The 24,619-nt window shown below is 42.7% G+C and overlaps 2 protein-coding genes across 6 annotated transcripts in view; both read right to left on the bottom strand.

Moving 5' to 3' along the window:
* BMS1 (BMS1 ribosome biogenesis factor) overlaps window positions 1–12,686 on the bottom strand; it is a 43,192-nt gene extending 30,506 nt beyond the window's left edge. For 2 of the 5 annotated variants that reach the window (XM_008170526.4, XM_042856160.2), the window contains exons 1-6: window positions 10,663–10,807; window positions 8,366–8,609; window positions 7,753–7,943; window positions 4,395–4,474; window positions 1,024–1,212; window positions 13–155 (exon numbers count right to left, since the gene is read on the bottom strand). In XM_008170526.4, the coding sequence (XP_008168748.2) occupies window positions 13–155; window positions 1,024–1,212; window positions 4,395–4,474; window positions 7,753–7,943; window positions 8,366–8,541 (779 nt within the window). In that variant the 5' untranslated portion in view covers window positions 8,542–8,609; window positions 10,663–10,807. Of the gene's footprint in view, window positions 1–12; window positions 156–1,023; window positions 1,213–4,394; window positions 4,475–7,752; window positions 7,944–8,365; window positions 8,610–10,587; window positions 10,808–12,540 lie in introns of those variants that run through there. The other 3 variants (XM_065551743.1, XM_024107227.3, XM_024107226.3) reach the window with 3 other exon arrangements.
* Window positions 12,687–17,196: 4,510 nt separating this feature from the next.
* On the bottom strand, window positions 17,197–22,885 carry LOC135972720 (homeobox protein unc-30-like). The gene is made up of 3 exons (XM_065551742.1): window positions 22,726–22,885; window positions 22,102–22,286; window positions 17,197–19,849 (listed from the first exon to the last, which is right to left on the bottom strand). Exons 1-3 carry the CDS (start codon window positions 22,757–22,759, stop codon window positions 18,842–18,844), a joined length of 1,227 nt encoding a protein of 408 aa, XP_065407814.1. The 5' UTR covers window positions 22,760–22,885; the 3' UTR covers window positions 17,197–18,841.
* Window positions 22,886–24,619: the final 1,734 nt, after the last annotated feature.

Genomic DNA, 24,619 nt, shown 5'->3' with positions numbered 1-24,619 from the left:
AAAACCACGTACCTGTCTGCTAGAACATATGGGTGAGATGTCTGCCATGTAAGTGGACGGAATTTCATAACAGAGATAAAGCGTCCCAGATTATGAATTTCCTGCTTTTGGTACTCTCCGTGTACCATCCCAGAGAGATAAAACAGTTTGGCACCCTAAATCAATCAAATTTATATTAAAAGTTTAACAAAAAACTTACCCCAATTAAATTCCTACCTCATTAAAACTAAAACAAGAGACTCCATTCAACAAGCTACAATTACCTCCAACAGATTTGAGTTAACTTCTATTATCTCCCCTTCATCAAGGCAAAAAATTATCCCCAACAATTTGGCACCAGGTGTGCAAGGCTCACAACAGCAGCAAAGACTTGCTTTTAAATCTGTTAAAAGGCAGATGTATGTTTCACAGAAACCATGTCTTTTTTCTTCTTTTAGCAGCAGGCACAACACAAATACAGAAGCTACACAACATTAGCATTGCTAGACACCACATTAAAGTCTGCAAAGCAACACCATCTGCCTTTTATGAATCTAGGATTTGATCCTGCAACCCCTTACCCACATTATTACTTGTGTGAATGACTATTGGGCTCTAGTGCTGTAACAGACCTATTGTTTGGTGGTAGAGCTCAATTACACAAGTCAATTTTCAAGAAAGATTGTATAATCTGAGTCTCAATACTAAATGGTACATTAGCAGTCTTCTCTTTCAGTAACATTTGTGAACAAACAAATGCAAATCACAGAATATCAGGGTTAGAAGGGACCTCAGGAGGTCATCTAGTCCAACCTGATACTCAAAGCAGGACCAAGCCCCAGATACATTTTTGTCCCAGGTCCCTAAATGGCCCCCTCAAGGCTTGAACTCACCCCTGGGTTTAGCAGGCCAATGCTCAAACCACTGAGCTATCCCTCCCGTGTATTTAAACGTAGTCCATTTAAATACTTAAACATTTTCCCCACCCCTAAATCAATTTCAACAGTTCAAACATTTATGAAAAATAACTGTTTGGTATTATACCGGATACACTTCTGTCCAGAATCTGTGTTTCAATCTCTTTTTGGTCTTCTTTAACTGTTTGTTGTTCTTGAAGGTATCCAGGTGGGTAAGGACACCCATGATTTTGGGAAAGCCATGTACTTGGCAGATGTTCAAGAATTCAAAGGTTTCCATCTCAAATCCAAAGCTGGCATCAATGAGCATAAGAACCTGAAAGTGAATGAAAACAATTTACTCTGGTGCTATTGAGATGCCCTCAGCAGCATCTTCAACTAATTTAATAGTCATGCTTTTAAACAGGATCCATCTCTTCATCCAATGTGTTGGCTTTGATAAATTTTTAATCTCAAGGAATCAGGCAGTCTTCCCAAGGATTTTTACACAACCTAGAGAGACAATTGTGGCCTTTTAAATTAAAAGTTGTGTCTTAAGCCCTTCTTACTTTAGAAAAGGCTAATAAATCAAATCCCCTCTCCTAAATCTATAGACATTTATAAATTTTTCTTCACTTTGCTTCCCTCTCTCCAGGAAAATTACAGGACCCAAAAAAAAAAAAAAAAAAAAAAAAAGCCACCCGCAGACAAGAGTCAGAACAAAAGTCTCCCTCTGCACAATCACCACTTCCCTCCCTCCCCCGACCCCCCCCAAAAGTGTTAGTCCCAGCAACGAGGGACAGATCCTTATTTAGTTAAGTAGCCTCTTACTGCTCAAACAGTAATGAGGTTCTTTGAGGAGCAAGATAATACTGAACAGGAGTAAGAGTATCGGAATCTGGCCCTTCTCAACTAACAAACTTTGTCCCCTCTTAAAACATGCAAGATTGAGCTTTTATCAATATTTGCAGGAATGTCTGATTAAATTAGTAAAGATAAAGGCCTTGATTGTTTTGGGTATCTGAAAAATGCAACCAAAGATTAGGTTACCTCAAGAGACTACTGCCTTAATGCCTTAAGGGACTAGAGCATCTAAGATCATAAACAGATCTTTGGTACAAGTGAGATAAACAAACTTCCTTCATATGTTGCAATTACTGTAATGTGTCACTGAGAGATGATAACCGAGCAGAACACTGACATAGGATAATCGTCTCCTGTAGTCACATGAACATGAAGCAAAGCTAATTAGCTCCTCAGCAACAAGGAGCCTAAGGACTTGTCTACACTAAAGGGAAAAGTCGATCTAAGCTACGCAATTTGAGTTACGTGAATAGCGTAACTCAAATTGACGCAGGTTACATCTACTTACCGCGGGGTCCACACTACGCGGTGTCGACGAGAGACGCTCTCCCGTCCACTCTCCTTACTCTTCTCGATCAGGTGGAGTACAGGAGTCGAGGGGAGAGCGATCGGCACCCGATTTAGCGGGTCTTCAGTAGACCCGCTAAACGTAAGTGTAGACAAGTCCTAAGATGCAAAGGGATTAATGATTTATGGCTCCGTCAGTAATTAAGTCCTCCTAACCTTGTGACAATCAAATCGGTATAGTGCTTCACACCATCACACACATTCATAACTTCAGGCATATACCATATCTATTATTTATGTTTTAAATGCATCTCATTGTCTCAGAGAGTATGTGTACAGTAGAAGACTACTGAGATTAGCTGGTCAATTTCAGCAATGGCCAAAAATAATCCCACAATCAACTATCAGCGAAAATATATTCCATATCCACCAGCTCAGCTAAAAAATTTGAGTAGACAAGTCAACTTTGCACCCTGTCCTGAAGATGAACAGACTCAGATAAGCTAGACCAAGATGGAGGTAAATTACAGAACTGAGACTCTCATCTGAAAACACTGACTGCAGCACTCAAACCTTCAAATCCAAGGTTCACCAGCTAGAATGCATCAGATGAACCCAAATGATGTAGCAGTATGTTTCCATTTCCACACAGTGAACAATCTGATCATTGAAGAATTTTTTTCTATTAGAGTTCTTTGAGGGGGGGTCCACAAACACGTGGACCTGGGTGATCCAGTGGATATAGTGTATTTAGCCTTTCAGAAAGCTTTGACAAGGTCCCTTACCAAAGGCTCTTAAGCAAATTAAGCAGACATGGGATAAGAGACATGGATCAGTAACTGGTTAAAAGACAGGAAACCAAGGATAGGAATAAATGTTCAGTTTTCAGAAGAGAGAGAGGTAAATAGTGGGGTCTCCCAGGGGTCTGTACTCGGACCAGTGCTGTTCAACATATTCATAAATGATCTGGAAAAAGGGGCAAACAGTGAGATAGCAAAATTTGACAGTGAGGTGACGATACACAATTACTCAAGATAGTTAAGTCCAAAATAGACTGCGAAGAGTTACAAAGGGATCTCACAAAACTGGGTGACGTGGCAACAAAAAGGCAGATGAAATTCAAAGTAGATAAATGCAAAGTAATGCAAATTGGAAAACAATCTCAACTATATATACAAAATGGAGTCTAAATTAGCTATACTACTCAAGAAAGCAATCTTGGAGTCATTGTGGATAGTTCATGGAAAACATCCATTCAATATGCAGCAGCAGTCAAAAAAGCTAACAGAATGTTAGGAACCATTAGGAAAGGGCTAGATAAGACAGAAAATAATATAATGCCTCTATATAAATCCATGGTACACTCATATCTTGAATACCGCATACAGATCTGGTCGCCCCATCTCAAAAAAAAAAAAGATTGGAATTGGAAAATGTACAAAGAAGGGCAACAAAAATTACTGGGGTATGGAACAGCTTTCATATAAGGAGAGATTAAAAAGTACTTCATACAACACAGTCAACCTGAGTAACTCTTTGCCAGGGGATGTTGTGAAGGCCAAAACTATAATAGGGCTCAAAAAAGAACTAGGTAAGTTCATGGTGGGTAGGTCTATCAATGCAACACCATCCTCTCTGTGTCCTTAGCCTCTGTTTACCAGAAGCTGGAAGTGGATGATGGGATGGATCACTTGATTGCTTGGTCTGTTGATTCCCTCTGAAGCACCTGGCACTGGCCACTGTCGGAAGACAGGATACTGGGCTACATTGACTATTGGTCTGACTCTCTATAGCCATTCTTATGTTCTTATGTTTTAACAAACCATTTCAAACATCAATAGGGATTAACTGGAATTTGTTTAGCGTAAAATTGTTGTTCCATTTTGGTTTGTTAAGAGATTTTTCATTAAGGTTCAGAAGTAGAATGGGCAACATAGGGTCTCGTAGCATTCAAAAGCAGTTTCCCTCCTGTTACATCTGGTCTAGTTCCAGTGACTGCTCCAGAAAATTAGGCCTTTTAGGGACCCATCCTGCTCCCACTGAAGTCAAAGGGAGTTTTACCAGTGACTGCAATGGGAGTAAAGATCGGGCCAATGATCTGTAGGTGTGATCTAGGCAAAGGTATTATTTCCACAATTGCTGACTTACCAAATCTGCAACTTTAGCCAGATCAATCATTGTGTTAATGTCACATCCACATTCAATAATGGTTAGCCTACGCCTTTTACCTGTGAAGAAAACGCAAATTTAATGAAAAACAAAAGTGAACCAACTAAAGATATTTTATACAACCTCAATGGTCTCCGCTATTTCATCAATTCTGCTACAATACTGTGTTGATACAGTTGACTTCCCTAATTAGCCATGCTTACATGTTGGAATGCTACTCAAATTTATTTATTGTTAGTGATCAAAACAAGTAATGCCACCTTTGATAGATAAATTTATTTTTCTATAAAAAATATTCAACAGAAGAGCAGCCAGGGAGATTAAACGCACAGAGACGGCAGAATTTTAAATTCCTGTTGGCTTTGTGCTGATTTATTGTGCAGCTGTTCTCCTGGATTACAGGTTGCTCTCCCATAATAGAGGGGCTGGACTAAAATTAGCCAACGTTTTCTTCCCACTTCAAACTTCTTAAACTCCTAATGATGGGGGGGGGGGAGGGCTAGGAGCACCCCCTGGTTCTTCTGGTTGGCTGATATTCCCCATTTTCTAAGACTCATTTTTCAGTTGCTTGTAACTTCGCCAAACTTTAACCACTTGGGCTGAAATTTTCCATGATTATTCAATGTCATCCACAGTGGTAAAGCACAGTAATTCATAATGACAATCAGCAGTCATTTGGCCAGGAAAAAAAGTGAGAATGGCTCTCTAGCCTGGTGATTAAGGCACTCCTCTGGGATGTGGGAGATCCAAGTTCTAGTCCCTGCTCCAATGACTAATTATTTATAAAAGAGGAGAGGTGAGGGACACCTGCCCCAGAACATCCTATAACCCAGTGGTCAGGGCACTATCCTGCAATACAGGAGACCCAAGTTCAAATGTTCAGGAAAGTCATATCTGACCAGGCCCGAGGCAGGCACTTGTAACCTGGTACTGATGGGTTCAGATCAGATTGCAAGGTTCTATTATGACAGTCTGTTACATGATCATATACTAATTTTTCCACAGGCCTTCTGCCTCACTTGGAGCACAGACTAGTCCTGTTCTAGAGATGAAGCAGGACTGAGTAATGAAGACGAGAGTTATCTATAGGTAAGGCTACGTTTTAGTCACGGGTATTTTTAGTAAAAGTCATGGACAGGTCACGGGCCGTAAACAAAAATTCATGGGCCTGTGACCTGTCCATGACTTTTACTAAAAATACCCACCCTGACTAAAACTTGGGCGGGGAGCCACGGGTTCTTTTCAGGGGGGGGAGAGGGGGTGAGAAGGTTTGGGGGGGCAATCTGGGGTGCCATGGGTGCTGGGGGATGTGACCTGAGACCCCCGCTGGTACTGGGGAAGAGGGGACTGGGCCGTGGACATGGCCCAGGACCCCCGCTGGTGATGAGGGTAGGGGAGGGGGCCTTGGCAGGGCCAGTAGGCAGGGCTTTCCTACCTAGCTCTGCGTCCCTGCAGCTCCTACACGGTGGAGGCAGGGGCCAGGGTAGGAGCTCCGCTGCTTCCGCCACAAGCACTGGCTGCTGCAGTTCCCACTGGCTGGGAACCACAGCAAATGGGAGCTGCGAGAGCAGGGCCTGCGGGCACAGGCAGTGTGCGGCTCAGAGGGCCCCCCTTGGCCCCTCCGCCACCTAGGAGCTGCAGGGGAGCCCCCCGCACTCCCCAACCCCTAGCCCTGAGCCCCCTCTCACACACCCAAACTGCTGCTGCTGGCCCAGGGCTGCCGGGCTCAAGCAGCCCCTGAGCCAGCACCAGCCACTGCAAAAGTCACAGCGGTCACGGAACCTGTGACCTCCGTGACAGACTCACAGCCTTATCTATAGGATCCCTGTTTCATTTTTAAAGAAAGTAGGTGTGTATTGACTTTGACGGAGATTACAAAAACAGGATAATGTTTAAGGCAGTTGAATGCTGCCCCAGAGAACTGGATTCTATCTACCACAGAGTTCCTATGCAATGCTAATCAAGCCACTTAAACCAAACTAACAGAGGGTCCTGTAGCACCTTTGAGACTTGCATCTGAAGAAGTGAGGTTCTTACCCACGAAAGCTTATGCTCCCAATACTTCTGTTAGTCTTAAAGGTGCCACAGGACCCTCTGTTGCTTTTTACAGATTCAGACTAACACGGCTATCCCTCTGATACTATGAAACTATTCACAAGTAGTCATTAATTGTGTGTTCCTCACTTTAGGGGACCTGGCTGGAGACCAGGGGTTCCGCACTTGCAAAAGTGTGGAGAACTCAGCTGCAACTGAAGACAATGTGTTTAGGATTTTATATGGTCAAAGCACAAAGTAACTCAAAAAATTAGATCACCCAAATTTCAAATTGGGTACCCAAAATCAAGAGACACTTTTGACCTTAATCTGTGCCATAGACGATACCACCTTGTTCCCGTCACCTCACAGGGGTGTTGTGAAAATAAACTCAATAATATTTGTGAAGGCCTCAGATACTATAGTGATGAGTGCCACAAAAATGTCCATGAAGAAATTAAAGATTCTGTCTTCAGAGCAGAGTTTGAATAGCATATGGTAAATAAGGCCTGGTACCACACACTGAATGAGAAGAAAACAAAATACTGATTAGCTGATCATTAACTGAGCACCATCTGTGTGCTGAATGAAATGGGGTCCTGTGGAAAAATTAGTATATGATCATATAATTAAAGACTGTATCATAATTAATATGCACAAAGGTTGGACAACTTTAATTATGGCATTTCCTAACTTTTGGATGCTTGATTTTGCAACTTTAATTATATCATAACAGTTTTTGTATGTGTAATGTATAGATGAAATTTGTTAAAAATTTATGACAAGGAAAATATCTTATTTTCTTAAGGTACAAGAAAGCCAGGCATCTGTTAGAAAATATTTACCTGCTGTTGTTACAAACATTTAAAATTACTGCAATTGAAAAACAAGAGAAAAATATTTGCTTACGTCGTGTATATATCACATCACTTTGTGAATAGTTTGTCAATTTCTCACATTTGCTTGTGTTTTTCCACACAACACCAGAGAGAGACAAATGTTTTAAAAAGAAATCGGGTTATAAAACTACAAAAATGAGTACGGGGAGTGGTACCTTAAATGACTTAACTCATTTTTTTAAAAGATATTTTCAAATTGAGTTTCCTTAGATTATTGTATCAATACATACTGCCTGTTTGCAATACTTTAAATATGTGAGCTCATAACAAAATGTAGTGTGTGTGTGTGTGTGTGAGAACATGCACATGTGCTAAGATCAAGTCACCCTTCTATTTATGACTATTTATCCAAATCCTACATGTTGTGTATCAAACAAAAGGGTTTTTTTTGTTTTTTTCCTCACCTGATACAATCGTTACAGGACCTCGTATTTCAATCAGTTTTTGCCTTGTAAAGTTCCTAATTAGACATTTTATTAAAGTGCTCTTCCCAACTTTTGGAGGGCCAACTACAACCACCACCACAGGAGGAGGCTCTAAGGGAGTTCGGTCAACTACTGGAATGTGATGTTTTTTCGTCTTCAAATCCTGAGTCCTATTTATGAAGAAATTCATAAAAAAGTTTAATGTGAAGTTATAAAAAAGCAAGAACACTTGTTTTAAGATGCTAAGTGTTTCAGAGACTCATTCACATAGGTGTAATCATTAAGGATTCAGCTATTCCCATAGAGATGCACAACTCCCATCGACTAAGGAGCTAAACAGATTTCCCCATAATGCAGACAAACACAGTAGTGCAGCATGATAGACGCAGTTAGGCCCACACTATTGCCCCATTTATAACAGAGAATAAATATATTGCTGTGTGGATGTGGTAAACCATGTTAGCTGATTGAGCATGTCAGAGCCTAATTCACAAAACACAGTTCTATCAGCACCTAAAAATGAGTTTACTGGGGAAAACAAAACAAAAAAAATCCATCAAGCCCATCCATCATGCTCTAAAAGACTCCATACCTGTGGAAGGTTCTGGCCATCCGCACAGCAGACTGGACCGCAAAGGCCTTTGGGTTTCTCTTCCGAGCATCCTCATCATCTCCAAGTCCTAGATCATTCAGATGACGTTTCCTTTTTTTGTCAGCCTTTGGCCCACTGTGCTTCTTACGGTGCTTCTTCCTGTCCTTTTCCTCCATCTCTTTTCTCAGGGATCACCTGTTACCAGTGTCAAATGGATTGCTTTTGCCAATGATACAGAGCATAGCTGGCATATGGAAAAAAAAACCACTTATTACGCAACATACACAGAAAAGAGAAGCAGCATTATTTATAATAACGGGGGGAGGGATAGCTCAGTGGTTTGAGCATTGGCCTGCTAAACCCAGGGTTGTGAGTTCAATCCTTGAGAGGGCCACTTAGGGATCTAGGGCAAAATGAGTACTTGGTCCTGCTAGTGAAGGCAGGGGGCTGGACTCGATGACCTTTCAAGGTCCCTTCCAGCTCTAGGAGATAGGATATCTCCAATAATTAATTAATAAACCTGTTTTTCACCTAAGACATAAGAGGCTAAACTTTCCTCTAGGAAGGTCATGCCTATCTAAGAGAAAGGAAACTCAAGTGAGTTCTGACAGATGAAGTTGCCACTTGAATATTTCTTTGATGATTGTGGAAGAGGGCCTTGTTCATGGAAGGCTCATCATCTCCACAGAGATCTATGGGTGAGGATGGTATAAATTGATTTTGGGAGAAGTGGGGTTGCCCAGCATTAATTTATCATTGGATGGACTGCAATAGCAGTTTTATTTAGGAGTGACTCAAGATTCATTAATTTATATGGAGCAACATTATTCAAGTAAGTATGTGGTGCGGGGAAGGGGTGTAGGGCCCTACACTAATTGAGGGTAGAATTCAATAAGTGGGAGACCAGGCAGGAAGTGGTGAGACTCAAGGCATGGGGCACTGACAGGCACGGTTAAGTCTGGGAAGTAGGCTTAGTTCTTGGACTAAGTGATGTTGGATAAATGTTTCAGATCCTCCAGATGTGGTTCAAGGGACAAAGTATTTTCAGTAGGAAGACTTCAGCTGTGGAACTCTTTTAATTAAACTGACACTAACCTTAACAGTGTTCAGGTCTAAATGCAAGCCCTACATTGTCAATAAGTCATTCCCTGAGAAACAGCATCCTACTAAGACAACTGAGGAACGGAAAGGAAATGATCAAAACACACACACACAAAGCAAGAAGAATTGTCTATTAAGGCCAGTGCTTAGCTACTATGAAAATACATGCCTTTGAAAAAAAATCCACAGATTTCATTAGATAACCAGACTCCTAGTCCTGTATTTTAACCACAAGATCATCAGTGCCCTATAATCAGCATGAATTGTGAAGTGTATCAGGAATAAAGATTTCTTTATGCAGCTTCAACTCCCTGGTTAACATAAAAAGTTGCAATCACTGGGCTCCATTAATACCAGTTAACTAAATGCAGGGCTTTGGAGCTGTGCTCCGGCTCCACTCCAGCTCCAGGCAAAAACCTGCAGCTCCACTGCTCTGCACTCCGCTCCACAGCCTTGCTAAACAGCAGTGGTAGCACTCTCTCATTCCAGACATACAGCAAATGTTTAACTTTATTTCTACTAGTCCATATGTTGCAAAATACTTCTGCCAATCTTACAGTTAGTATTGCAATAATCACTGATAAAATGCACGTTTAACAGTTAGGCCCCAATCCTATAACAGGATCTGCAGAGACCCGAGTCTGCTGGGGTGGCCTCCGATACAAGCCCTCTGCCAGTGGGGAGTCCCAACACAGACAACAAGGCCCCACGTGGGCACAAAGGTTCACTGAGTTCATTGCAGGAGCGGGGCTGTCTGGGAGACCAGATCACCCACGCAGAATCAGCGCGGTGGCTGTAAGAGATCCCCGCAGCAGCTCCCGCACGAGCAGGGGAGCTTGGCAAAGGATGGGGGCTGACTGGCCAGGGCTGACAGCGGAGGAGCTGGCGCCTGAGGGTCCCGACAGGGACCCCGCTCTCAGCGCCCTGGGCGCTATTGCCACGCGACCAACAGCTCCTCCTAGTTTGAGGCAGGTTTCTTTACACATAGGAAAAAGAGAGCGGGGGGGGTGTTGGGGTCAGCCCCAAATCCCCGCCCCCACAGCCGGGAGATTAGCCACTGATTTCCCTCGGAGCAGGATCCGGCCCCGGACACAACGGGGCTGCCCGCCCCAGGTACCCACCCGCCGGAGAAGGGAGACTCGCAGCCCGGCCCACTCCCCGCGCGGAGGGGCTCAGCGAGTGGCAGTCCTACCTACCCCCGCCGCTCCGGTGCCTCCAGCAACTCCGCATGGGCGCCGCGGCCGGAAGTGCGTCCCACCCAACTCCTCCCGCCCGGAAATAGCCGCTGGCCGGCTCGGCTCGGCCCGGCGGGGGGCGGGTATTGCGGTGACACCAGGCAGGGAGCGGAGGGAGGCGCCCCTTGACTGAGCTAGGCGAGGAGCTGACCCCGCCCCCTCCTTACCGGAGGGTGTTGCCATCGACTGCGCTGGGAGCAGCTGCAGCCCCCACCCAAACCCGCTTGGGACCCGGGACAGCGCCCCGGTGCTGGTGTTTCCCCACCGGCTCCGCCTCTGGCAGCTGGGCCGCAGGCTGGTCACGTCCGTTCCCACCTGGGGGACCGTCAGTGCCAGTGCCAGCCACAGCCAGGGCGTTTGGGATGCGGCCCCTGAGCTCCCCCCGCCCCAGTGACTGCAGGTTTGCATTGTCCTGCCGACAGCCTGCCCGCTCTGCTCGCTTGTGGCTGTGTGCACGGCTCCAAGAAACCAGAGATGCACCCGCGTAGGCAGGGGAGCTGAGCGCCCAAAGTTAACACAGCGGCAAAATATAGAATTGTTTGGGGGGTTGTTTTCCAGTTTCTTTCCTTTTTAGCACGTCTGCTATTGTAACCGGACTAACGTAACAACACAGTAGCTGGACATTTTCAGACAAAACGTGACTTGTAAATTGACTCGTAAAAAGGGCACGTGGCAAATCTCGTTCATGTTATGCTCTGAGATTCAAGAGTTAAGGCCCTCGTGCTGCAAATAATTATGCACCTGATTAACTTTATGCAATGTGAATAGTCCCACTGAGGTAATCACAGCTATTCACGGGGCGGGGAAGAGGGAAGGGTAAGCAGGTGTTTAAGTCTTCAGGAATGGGACTTAAATTAAGGGACCTGTAAACAAAATGGATTCCCATTTAAATATGGGCTGAAGATTCCCAGAGGGAATGTTTATTACTTTCACAGTAGCTGTTAAAAGTGAGACACAGCAGTCAGAAAAGTGATTCTGTAAAAATGGTATGATTTTCCACATTTATTCTCTTAGTAAATCTATATCAGAGTTCCTTGGCCAAAAGTCAAAAGATTTTTTTTCTAGCTAAAAGTCCTGCAAACTCCACTTCGGATTTGGTGATAAAGCTGTAAATGTGGTATCAGGTGTGAAGATTGTGCAATCAGTTAAGTTGACAATTTTGTTAATGACACTTGAAGCACCATTGAACCCAGCTTTCTTCTGTATTGAATCTGCAGGAAAAGCAGGGAAGACTCAGAAAAAGTATGGTGTAGGATAGTAGTGTTTCTCTGTAGTCTGATTATAGCACCATTTTAATCACACTGTGAAGTGCCACATTTTCTATTATAGTAGAACAAGGAAAAGTTTAAAGCCCCATTTCTCTCCAGCTACATACTAGTTATCTGATATGCCCACTACTTCCCTTCCCACCTTTTGTCTGTCCTGTCTATTTAGGCCCCAATCCTGCAGACATTTGCATGCATGCTTAATTTTTACAATTCTGAGTAGTCCTATTGAAATCAATGGGAATAAAGTTAAGTACATGCTTATTTGTGCAATCAAGGCCTTACCTGTAAGCTCTTCAGATACAGAACCCAGCACAATGGGTTCCTGATCTTAGTTGGGGCCACTAGATATTAGTGAAATACAAATACATGAAATAATAATTGGAAACTGCCAATTTATATCTAGATCCTGCAGACTTTTGTGTTTGAATGTGTCAATCCCTGAGGAATCTTCTCTGGGTTTCTGCAAATAAATATGAAATATGCCCGATGCCCCCCTCCCTTATTTTCAAATAATCCTTGCCACAAACATAACTATATATTGTGTGTCATATAGGGACAAAATCCAACATACCTTAAATACATGAGAGTAAGATCTGGCATCTGATTTCAAATATCTTGGGAGTAGTAAGAAATAGTTGTTTAGCAGAGATCTGAACATTTAGGCTGGAGCCCTGATTTATTAAATGGAGACAGCTGTTCGTTGAAGTAATTTGCAACAAGAAAATGCAGGAATGGCCTTATGCCAAACACTACAGGAAGGAGAGCTGCTAAAAAGGTATGCAGGCCATGAATTTATTTTCCCTGTGATGCTGCTACCAGAAGGAGTGACCAAGAGGTTGGTTGTGTCCCTCTAGTCCTGCTGCTGAAGCTTAGAGTGGGTGGCTCGTATTAGAGATTGCATGGGATAAGGGTCCTCAAGCTTCCAGTTGGTTTCATTGTGCTCAATGACATTTCTGAGAAGACAAGAATGTATGTTAAATGTGGAAAATGACAGACTGAATGGCTTCGAAATTTGACAGCAGGTTACAGAATCTTTACCTTTAATTTACCAATTTTAATCCATTCCAAGTTAGTGACTAAAGCTTTTGTTACCATTTAATTCTTTCTCAGTGACCTATGTGAACTGGAGAAGAGCTCTCTGTGGTTCAAAAGCTTGTCTCTCTCACCAACGGAAGTTGGTCCAATAAAAGATATTACCCATCTCTCTATGTGAAATGAGTCAGTCTCAATCAAGCTTCCAGTAGACAAGACATTCACTACACCAAAATCACTACCAAAATTGGCATTAACTGGCATCTTTCTTGGCAGTCTCAGAATCTACTCACTCTTATTTTGAGCTAGTCCCTGGAGAGCAGAGCTCTGGCACTTTGGGCATACAAACCTGGGGAAGTTTGTAATGTCAGTACCTGTACTGCACCTGCTCTGTAAATAACAACCATAAGACTTTAGTCTCCAAAGCTCTTGAGTTCTGCAAGCAATAAATGTAATTCAATAAAAATCTTCTAAAAAGAGATTGTGGAAAGTCTTTAAAATGGCATAAGAAAGGAGAGAGTTGGTATTAAACAAGTCTGGGCAGATTTCCTTATTGTGAAATTCATGCTAAACATGACAGTTTAAGATAAATGCAATTTGCAACAAAGGGAGAGGACAAATAATTCACACTAGATTATCAGCTCATTTGGATAGAGCACTGAAGTGTGCCATGGATATTTGCTACTAAATGTTCTGTGTGGGGAAAAACATGTATTCTATTTGTCCTTGAGATAATGCATGCCTGTGAGAAGTAACCATAATAGACTCTGCTTTCATATTTAAACTACAGGACTGATCAATGAGAAGAAAGCAATTCCCTGTATAAACTATATACACAGAACACAAGCCCTGCAGCCCCATATTACTGTGCCAATCACAAAGGGATACTAAATGGGAGCAGTGTGTGTTTCTCCAAGAGGAAAAAAAAGCTAGTGTAGCTACCTCACATTGGCCATGGAGCAGTTCTGCAGGCTCTACACCTGTCTGAGGGGTAGAGGCAGCTGGAAGATCAAAGTAAATAACCAGCTCTGACAAGAGACCAGGGTGCTCTGTGTACTGTCACACACACTCAGTATTAGCCTATGCGTTCTTTTGTAGCACAGGAGAAAATATCATGTGCAGTACTTCTCTTCCTTCCCCCAACTATACCTTCTCCTTATAGAGCAGGGCTACTGCACATTGAGAGTATCAGAGGGGTAGCCGTGTTAGTGTGAATCTGTAAAAAGCAATAGATAGTCTCAAAGGTGCCACAGGACCAACAGAAGTATTGGGAGCATAAGCTTTCGTGGGTAAGAACCTCACTTCTTCAGATGCAAGAAGTGAGGTTCTTACCCACGAAAGCTTATGCTCCCAATACTTCTGTTAGTCTCAAAGGTGCCACAGGACCCTCTGTTGCTTTGCACATTGAGAGGTGCACAATGCTGCTTAGGCTTCTATCCACCAACCTCCTACTCAGTGGCCATTTTCACCTATTTCTTTTTGTGCTTTTCATGCCCTCTGTGCGTGCAAGGAGAGGGGATGATTTCATCAACCTCTGCCGCTTGAAGAAAAAGAGAAAAAAAAAGTCCTTTTTAGAATCTCATCCTAATAATTTGTCTCCTGAAATAGATTCTCTTCAGACGTGGTGGTGTAGCTTTCAGCTAAAGTCTCTCAGAAGTAGAGATGCCATTAGTTTTTGAAGGCTGATGCAAAGCTTATCAATGGAAAGACTTCTGGAACCAGTGTGCGATAGTCCCAGCATGTCACTCTATGCATGGACGGAAAGATTCAGCCCTTCAAGCTACAGAACCTTTTGCAGGCACAACTCCAACTTTGAAGGCCTGAGGCTGTAGTAGCCCACACTATTGGTGCAATTCCTTTCTCAACTAGGCAAATCCAAAAGCCACTGTCTGTAAAGTGTAGACCTACATTAGCTAAGGGTATATTCAAAATGCTACAGCAACATAAGTTCACCACAGCCATACTTCACTGTAGATGCCCTTCCTGTTGGTGTAGGTTATCTCCTGTGGGCATAGGTAATCCACCTCCCTGAGAGGCAGTAGTTAAGGGAAGAATGCCTCTGTCAATTTACTGCTGCCTACACCAGCGGTTAGGCTGGCTTAACTTCGCTGCTCAAGCATGTGGAGTTTTCACACCCCAGAGCAATGTAGTTAAGCTGACTTAGGCCTAATTTACCCTAGAAAATTAAGTCTTTGCTACTGCTATCCATTCCCCCAAAATCTGTGCTTGCTGGGACACAGCAAGCACTTAGTGCATGTGGAGTTCAGAGTTTCTGCAGGATTCCCCAGTCTTGCTCCTCTTTTCCACAGTAGCCCCTCCTTGGCCACAGCAGAGAAGAGTGGTCAGACTAAGGTTCCACTCTCGAAGTGCTTACTAAGCAAAAAACTCTCAAAACTAATGGGAGCTCAGCCCTTGCCAAACAGCTGTAATGAACCTGATGAGTTTTGGAAACACCACACGCAACAACCTATGCTACTTCTCTCAAATTAAAAACTTCAGAGTGTAATGGTGGATGCTGTTGTGTTTTTTTTAATCATTTTTGTTTTTGAAAATAATTTGAAAGGTCTAGAAAAAAGGACCTCTGAAGGCAGATTGAAAAAAAAATTGGGTTTGTTTAGTCTGCAAAAGAGAAGACTGAGAGGGGACATGATTATGTGCTTAAACTGTTACTGGGGGGGGGGGGAGAGAAGAGAAAAGAGGAGGGGAATGTTGTTCTTAACCTCTGAGATAAGACAAGCAGCAAGAGAGGTTTAGGTTGGACATCAGGAAAAAAAAAACTTCCTAAATTGTCAGGATGGTTAAGCACTGGAATAAAATTGCTTAGGGAGCTTGTGGAATCTCCATCATTGGAGATTTAAGAGCAGGTTAGACAGACACCCGTCAGGGATGGTCTAGATAATACTTAGTCCCACCAAGAGGGAAGGGGACTGGACTAAACTAGATGACCTCTCGAGGTCACTTCCACTCCTATGATTCTATTAGCTAAGGTGGCTATAAGGGGATGCAGCTTCAGTCTCTCCAACCCGCATGGAGCAGGTCCCAAGAGCCCGTTAGTAGCCATTCAGAAGGTGTTACAAAATTATTGGGGACATAGGGTCAGATTCAGTAATAGTTGCCCTACTTAACCCCCATAACAAATACAAATGGAAGGGGCACGGCTCCTGACACAATTACTCTTATCTGCAGTATTGTAGCCCTGTTGGGAGAGGCACAAGACATAAGCTAGTCTAATAAAATATTACCTCATCCATCTTCTCTAAATTTACTCTTATAATTATGTTCCAATGGAACCTTTAGCTCTCTCTTTTTTTTTTTTTTTTTTTAAAAAAGAGCAAAATATTTAAAGAACAGAAGTACAATTTCCCCTTGACATTTGTTTCATTGAACAAAACTGAAAACTTTGAGAAAATTCCTGCATCTGAAGTTTTAAATCTTGTATTTCACACTGTTGCATAGAAGTGTCTTTAAGACAACACAATTCCCCCCCGAGCCACTTTGAAGACAGGCCCAATTTTCAGAAAGGCCAAGTGCCCCACAGCTGCTCTGACTTCAACTGGAGTTCTGGGTGCTCACTCTGAAAGTCATGGCAAAGATCTCCCGACTGGTTTTTATGAGCACAGACTGCCCACTGCTCTAGAATCAGTGGGGGGATGATTCCAGGTGTTGTGGAACCACTGAAGCTCTGCAGTACAGGGTTAAAGTAGAGGCCGGTTCCGGGAATCCAAACAGAAAGCACAAGTGTGATATCCTGGTCCTGTTCAAGTCAATGGCAAAAAAACTCCCATTGACTTCAAAGGAGCCATGATTTCCAGAGCTCAGCTCAAGTGCTATGTGAATTCATTAACAGCAGCCTCAGGACTACTATAAAAGTGGCTCTGAATCTGTTCAGCAGACAAATTTGAGAGGATTCTGTTCCACTTCTAGCCGGACAGAAACCACCTTGTGCCACACTAGGCTACTTAAATAATTAGGGGAATAAAATTTTAGCCTTTAGACCCCAATTAACCTTTCATCACATATTTAAGCGTGAGTAATCTATTGCAACCAGTAGGACTGAAAGTGGTTTTAACACATTAGCATCAGAACTCGTGTCCCAAGCCAGCAAAGTTTTTAGAAGATGCTTGAGAGAGGTTCCCCCCCCCCCGAAGATCAAGAGATTAGAGTGACAAACAATAAATAACCATTACTGAATACATTTTAGAAACCAAGTTTACTGAGGCAATTCAATCACAAAAATCAGTACAAATCATTTGATAATAAATACAATACTTAGCACTCACATGGTGCCTTTTGTGTGCAAAACGCTTATAGATATTAGCCTATTGTTCTTTGTAAGACCCCTATGAGGTAGTTAAGTATTCTTTCCATTTTAAATATAGGGATGATGAAGGCAGAGAGGCTAAGTGATTTGTCCAAGGCCACAGATGGAATCATTGTAAAAGCCAGGACTACAACTCTGGACTTGTTAATTCTCAATCCATATGCAAGCCACTGGACTACCTCTCTGTAGCTACATCAATGTAAAAAAGAAACACTTAGCTTAGATTTGTCTTATTTTATAAAATGAACAATTAAATTGATTTTTAAAAAAATTATCTTAGTTTGAAGCCAACATTTAAAAAAGAATCCACAGCCATTTTTTGAGCATTATACAAATATTTATGAAAGACATATTAAGACATCCTGGCCACACTCCTGCAACTGCATGAGCTTGGGCAGAACCCCACTGAGTTCATTGACTTCAGTCAAACCGCATGCAAAAAACAGGGGGATGCCCATTCAGTAGCCTCTAGGCACTTTGAGCTCTAGGCACAGTTTCTTAAAGGTCTTTTGGTGTCTAACACTCATTGATGTCCAAGATCAATGGGAATTAAGCACCTAAATACCTTTGAGGAGCTGGGTCCCAGTCTCTTCAGGATCAAGCCCTACAGTATAGTATTCAGAGTGCAGCTCAAAAGGATGCTTTCCTTCAAGTCCTGTTACAGCCCACTTAATCGGGATATTGTTAATTCATCTTTTTCTTAGAGGATGAGGACTATGAGAAAGAGAAATGGTAAAGAACGCAAGATTTTGAAAAACCCTTTCTTATGGCAGAATTCACGCAATTCAATTAGAATACCACCAATTTTTACAAAACATTGCCTTTTAAGGACTACACATTTTGTTCAAAAAAAAAAATTACATCAAGTACTTTTGAAAGAGGGGATGCTAGCGACTAACTAAAGGCACATATTAAGTAGGAAAAATACCACCCCACCTCCCTGCAATTTCCACTTAAGTTTTCATTTTAAAAAAAGCTATTTGCTTTTTTTGTGTTCGTGCCTCTTGTGTAAGCTTTCAGTGAAAGAAACAAAGTATACTGAATAGAAAGTGAATTCTAAACATGAGTAGGCACACCAGATCTGTAGTACATTCTGCCCATGAAGAAACCGACATAATCCCCTAAAACTTTTCCCATAACCCCATACCTCCAGTCAAAGCTAACCAACACAGTAGGACTACCAGAGACTAAATAAATAAATACTCAGTGAGCTGTCCGTGACCAGTAAAGTTATCTGGTAGCTAATTATAGACTAATACAAGATCACTGCAAGCAATTTGTTGACAATGCTCAAACAGAAAACACTCAGTGATGAAGTTATTCACTCATTTCTAGCAGCCACCTTCCAACTTCTACATGCTTGCCTTCTCCCCCCCCCCCTTCCCCCTTCCTGACTCTCACACAGCTCTCATAACAAACCCTAAACACACTGGCCAGCAACACTCCTCAGCCTCTTCCCTCTTTCACCCTGACAATCATGCAAATTTATAATGTGTGAACATATCCACCAAGCTCTTTTTCAGGTATGACCTAAGTGGCAGCTTGAACTCTGGTCACCAGAGGTGAAGGGGTAACTTCTACTACCACCACTTTGCTCTACATTTTGTTCACTTTCAAATAGCAAATCTAGACCAGTACCTAAGACTTCATTTCTCATGTATGACCAACGAGGATCAAATTCATCTATCATTTCTTTCAGTTGTTGCCCAAACAAAGGAACCAGAGGAGTCAACATCCTCTGAGATGTTACCTGACAGTTTGCAAATGTTGAAGGGGGAAGAGTAATGCTAGAAGAAACAGGTGAATAAATGTTCCACTCAGCCTGAGCAGGCTCCATTTTTACTTGTGGGTCTCCTCCTTCATGACCTAAAACTGGACTCTTACTAAGATGAGAAGTGCTTGCCTTGACATATGAACACTCCTCATTGATCACTCCTTGGCTAGAGTTTAAGTAGTTGACAGTGACAGGCATCCTGTGTATGTTTTCTTTGGCTGCTTGATATTGAGGACCTTGACCACACTGCTGGCCCCCCAGTTTTAAGGGGGAAGCGGCCTGGAATAAATTTGTATCGGAGTAGTAGTTTTCAGGGAAAGATATCTGATAGTACGGATGTTGCTGTAGTGGCTGCACAGGGTGCTGAATCTGAGAAGGACTCCCCGTGGCTCCTAAACTGAACTGGTTTTCTCTTGACACGTAAGCAGAGCTTAAATGAGTTGATGGGGTCTGGATTTGGGTCCCTGTTCGAAAAGTGCTGTCCAAGCCCTTGAAATGACCATCTAACCTAGGAAGTTGTTGCTCTGAATACTGCATGGGCTGACTAGGAACATTTTGATTCCCTCCTGGCAGACATGGCTGTAGATTGAATTGACTCTGACCAGATGCAAGACTCTCTGTGATTCTTGGCCTGTTTGGAAGATTGACACTGAAGTGGGTCAGCTTCTTGTTGCCATAATTAGGTTTGGGAAAGGTGGGGGCTTCGGTCTTCTTTTGGTTCAGCTGCCTGGCTCTTCTGTTTTGAAACCAAACCTGGGAGGAAATTAACAGAAAATAAGAAGCCATGAGAGGAGCCTTTGCTGGTGAATTTATTGATATAAGCCCACGCACACAAATCTACAAGGTCAAATTCTCCTCAGTTACACCAGTGTAAGTCTGGAGTCAATGCACTACTTCAGTGGAGTTCACAGTGTGCAAGAGTGCGGAATTTGGCCCCAGTTTGCCCTGCCCCCCCTTTCCAGTTAAGAGTTGGTTTCTTTAACTATTTGAATTGCCAGGTATTTATGTCCCTCTCACTCGGAAATATTTTGCTAAGGAAAACTAACACCCTTTAGAGGGCAGAAGCCCCATTCAGTTACCATAAGAGTCAATGGAAAGGCTCCCATTCATTTTAGTGGGAGTTTGATCAGGTTCTTGCCAGCTGTTTGAGGAATTTGCAACTAAGTCACTACTGGAGCTGGTTGAAATGAGCGAATTGTGGGGAAGGATTCAATTGCAACTTACCTTGTCAAAGTTTCCAGAGTTAAAAATAACTCTTGTTGACTACCAGCTTTAGTCAACAACAAAATTCAAAGCTTTGTTTCCCTTTTCCACCCAGTTGGAAAATAGGGGTTTGGCCCTGTTACTTGGCAAATAATGGGCCCCACCCATGATCCAATTGAACCCCTCTGCCCTCAATGGGAGTAGCAGAGATCAATCAGGCCTCAATGTTTCTATTTCCCCTGTCCTTGTAAGGAGCTAAGCTCAGAGAGGTTTTTGTTTTAAATTTATTTACAATACAGATTCAAGTTATAGCTCCCTAGTAAGGGCCAGATTGTGCTCCCCCTTATGTTGGCGAGGGCTTGCTCTCCCCAGTAGTCTAACTCAGTAGTCCTCAACCTTTCCAGACTACTGTACCCCTTTCAGGAGTCTGATTTGTCTTGTGTACCCCAAGTTTCACCTCACTTAAAGACTACTTGCTTACAAAAACAGTGTCACAGCATACTAGTACTGTAAAATTGCTTACTTTCTCTTAACATACAATTATAAAATAAACTCAAATATAAATATTGTACTTGCATTTCAATGTATAGTTTATAGAGAAGTATAAAGTAATTGTATGAAATTTTAGTTTGTACTGACTTGGCTGGTGCTTTTTAACATAGTGTGTTGTAAAACTAGGCAAATATCTAGCTGAATTGGATGTACCCCCATAGAAGATATTGGTGTACCCCAGTTGAGAACTACTGGTCTAACTGACATCTGTGGAATTATTTGCCTGAGTGAGGGCTCAGTTTGAATAGTGACTCCACAACTGGACTCTAAATCAAAGCTTTATTAATTTTGCTGCATCTCTGATGGCCCCACAGCTATGGGAATAAGGTTTGCAAGCAAAAGGCTGCTTGGGGTTGTGTACAACAGTGCGTTTTGGAGGCACTACAGTAGTTATTTAAACAAGCAAACATTTCCAGTGAGTGGTGGCAGGTATTTCCCACCCCCGAAATAAATACTGGAATCTGGAGATCAGTACTCGGCAGATTGTAACAATTTCAGGGAAGGCCACGCTGGAGCCCCGTGCCTTCTCTCGGGTCCCAACTCCCATGGAGATCAATGCAGATTCGGGACACAACGGGACCTTCCTAACAGCGGTTACAATCGCGGGAAGGGAACAGATCTCCGAATTCCGCCAACATCTAGTTGCAGGATCGGGCCCCAAGAGTGCACCAAAGCCATTAACTCAGGAGAGGAGCCAAAATGAAACGGGACATGAGAAGGGGGGGGGGAAGGGGGGCGCTTTCCAGACCGCTCGAGCCTCAGCTATTCTGGGAGGATAGCAGCACGTTGCTCTTGCTGGAAACACTTCTCGATCCAGATCCTCCAGTATCCCTTTACATGGCACAACCGAATACGTGTTGTTGCCACCAGCCAGCTGATTCGGGATCCCGACGTTACAAGAGCCATATCATGTCACTATTGCAGTGCCATTCACAACAAGCCGGCACTCCGGGAGCCGTACACCCCGTGGTAGAAGAACCCTACTATGGACCGACGGGATGGCCTTAGTCGTTCGAGGCCAGGGTTTTTGCTCTGAGCTCCGCCATATATCGGGGCCTTGCTTGTTGTGAACGTCCCCGGAAAAGAGCGCCAGGGCCCGTTCTTGGGGCAGAGGCAATCAAGGGGCACCTAAGAGTTAGCTGTGGGGTGGTTTGTTTACAGAGTGGCACGACATCTGTGATCCGAAAAGCCTCGTTAACCAGAAAACAGGGTGTTGAACAGGCGTTGTAACAAATGACCAAAGCGCTTACCTGAATCCTAGACTCAGGTATCTCCGTCAGGCTGGATAGCCTCTCCCGCACTGTGATGCCAGGGTAGGGATCCCTTTCAAACGTCTTAACCAAGAGGTCCAGCTGGGTTTTGCTAAAGGTGGTCCGTTTCCTCCTGCTTCCTTCTTTCGGCGTATTGGAAATAACGGGGCATTGCGTGACTTGTTCTGTATTTTAAAAAAATAGGTAAGACAAGAACAGGAGGTATTTGGGAAATAAAGTATTAAAACCTTTAACAAAGCACAATAGCGGCTATAAAGAACCATTGAACTTTTTCCGCTAGTAGGACAAGAAAAGAAAATTCTAATGGCATTGGCCCCAATGTGCCACACGTTTCTCGATTTGAGCCAGCCCTTGAAGTAGCAAAAAACCAACTGATTTTACCATCTTGACTCAGCCAAAACTAATTTAAGGTAAGATTTGTGGGAAGGGCTTAAGAAGGAGATCTGGATGATCTTCAATTATAAATTTACTTCGTTATAGAAATAAAGCGTTTGAAGTTAACAATAGATAGGATCCACACAGCTGCAAACCAATAACATCCACACTTGGGCCACCATTTAATTTTAATCTAACTTTGGGTACATTTCTGAATATCATAATTACCTGTAACGCTGTTTTTCACTTTGGCAGCTTCCATCTTTGGGCTAGGAGCTTGCTAATTTGCAAAAATTGTCAGCTTTGTTTTTAAATCTTCACTCCGGGAGACTGATAAGGCCCCACCCGTTTTAACTTAGCAGCAGGCTCCTCGTTTGAGTAACACTGGCTCCTTTAGTTTTATAGTCCTCTTCACCCCAGCAGTTAGCAACCCTCCCCCTGCCTCTGCTGCATCCAATGGGGACAAAGTGCTTTATCATATCCTATTTTGTTACCGATTTAAAAAGAAAACTGAGCTGTAGGTTTGTGTTGGGCTGACCCCTTTTTTTTTTAAGTTAAAGTCTGACTCAGAAAGGTGTCCCACACCTCTATTGTAATCAAATCACCAAAATACACACACTTAGCTCTTGTCCCCTGAGAAGTAGCCAAAGTGTCTCTGACTGGGGCCTTTATAAAGCCAGTGCTGGCAACTTGGAAAAGTTTTTTCAAACGTTCAAGGGTACAATTTTCCCCTCTTATATAACATTTTATGGGGGCAGGGGAGAAGAGCACAGAAAAGAAGGCCTTGGAGCTTCTCCAAACAAAATTCCCCTTGCTTCCAGATTCAAGGTGAGCAGAGCAGGTCTCCTGCTCCAACCGAACCAGCATTGTTTGTTTCTGCAAATCCAGATCTCCGTTAAACATTAGTAGAGCTCTAATTATGATGATGGGCTTCCTGCTGTGGATTTATTCCTTTAGAACAAAAACAAATCCCGATATTACTGTTTTTATAATATAAATACTTGCTTTTCCTGCTTCTCTTTAAAAAAAAAATAATTTTTAACTATTTAGAACTGTTAGTTCAGTTCTATTTCCATCTGGGGAGTTTTACCATTGACATGAAGGAAATCAGTTAGATAAAATGCCAGTGGTTCTACCAAACATGTATTAAAATCAAAAACATACAGTGGAACATGAATACTTCAGTCACATTAACGGCCACAGCCTATAGTCCTTACTGTAGCAAAACTCACACAGTGTTGTCTTCTGATTAAGCACTGCCTTACTGAGCCCAAAAATGAGATATTGTTATGGCCAAATCCTGCTCATACTCCTCATTCAACCAAGTAACCTGTGGAACATGGGGCCTGAGTCTGAAACTCACATGAGTAGTTTAAAGAAAGTCAAGGGACGGTTCCTATTAGTAAGGATTACAGAACTGGGCCTAAGGTGGGATATAAAATCATGACTGAAGTATTAACTCAAAAGAGAAATCAGAATTATTTAAAGTGGTTAATTATAATATATATATGAACTAACAAGGAGCACTAATATGAAATTCAACATTGGGTTATAGAGTAGGAAATAATTATTACTACAGTAGTGAGTCAATTAGTTTGTGTAATAATTTGTCAATAGAGGCCACTGAAGGCTGTCACGGGGGAGGTTTCAAGAGTAACAACATAATTATTGTATATGGCTTTTGTTCCAAACTGTCCCCAAACATTTTGCAAAATCTGGGGTCTATTTCTGCTTACATTGAAGCCAACGGGTACAGATTTGAAGTCCTTAAGCTGTATACACAGCGCTCACATCACCTACCACTGAAGTGCAACCACCTCTGGGTCACAACACAACTTAAACACACAGCAATACCATAGTAGTTTAGAAAAGAAGGCAAATGCACTATCCAATAGAATCTGCATATATGATAGTGTAGAAAAAACATTTGTGGATTTTGTGTAGACAACAATTCTGCACTAATGGAATGGACCAATCCCTCCATGATCCACTCCTTACCCCCGTCCCTGTCCTGCGTGATTTTTGTTTTGTTATGTTTGTTTTCTTTTACCCTATCACTTCCATAACTTGGGCGGTTATGGCACACATCAATTCCATGCAATCTTCTTCATGCATGCCATCT

The sequence above is a fragment of the Chrysemys picta genome, chromosome 7 (assembly GCF_011386835.1).
Source record: "Chrysemys picta bellii isolate R12L10 chromosome 7, ASM1138683v2, whole genome shotgun sequence".
NCBI lineage: Eukaryota > Metazoa > Chordata > Testudines > Emydidae > Chrysemys > Chrysemys picta.
Note: the sequence above shows the minus strand (reverse complement) of the source record. Positions and strands in the feature narration are given on the sequence as shown.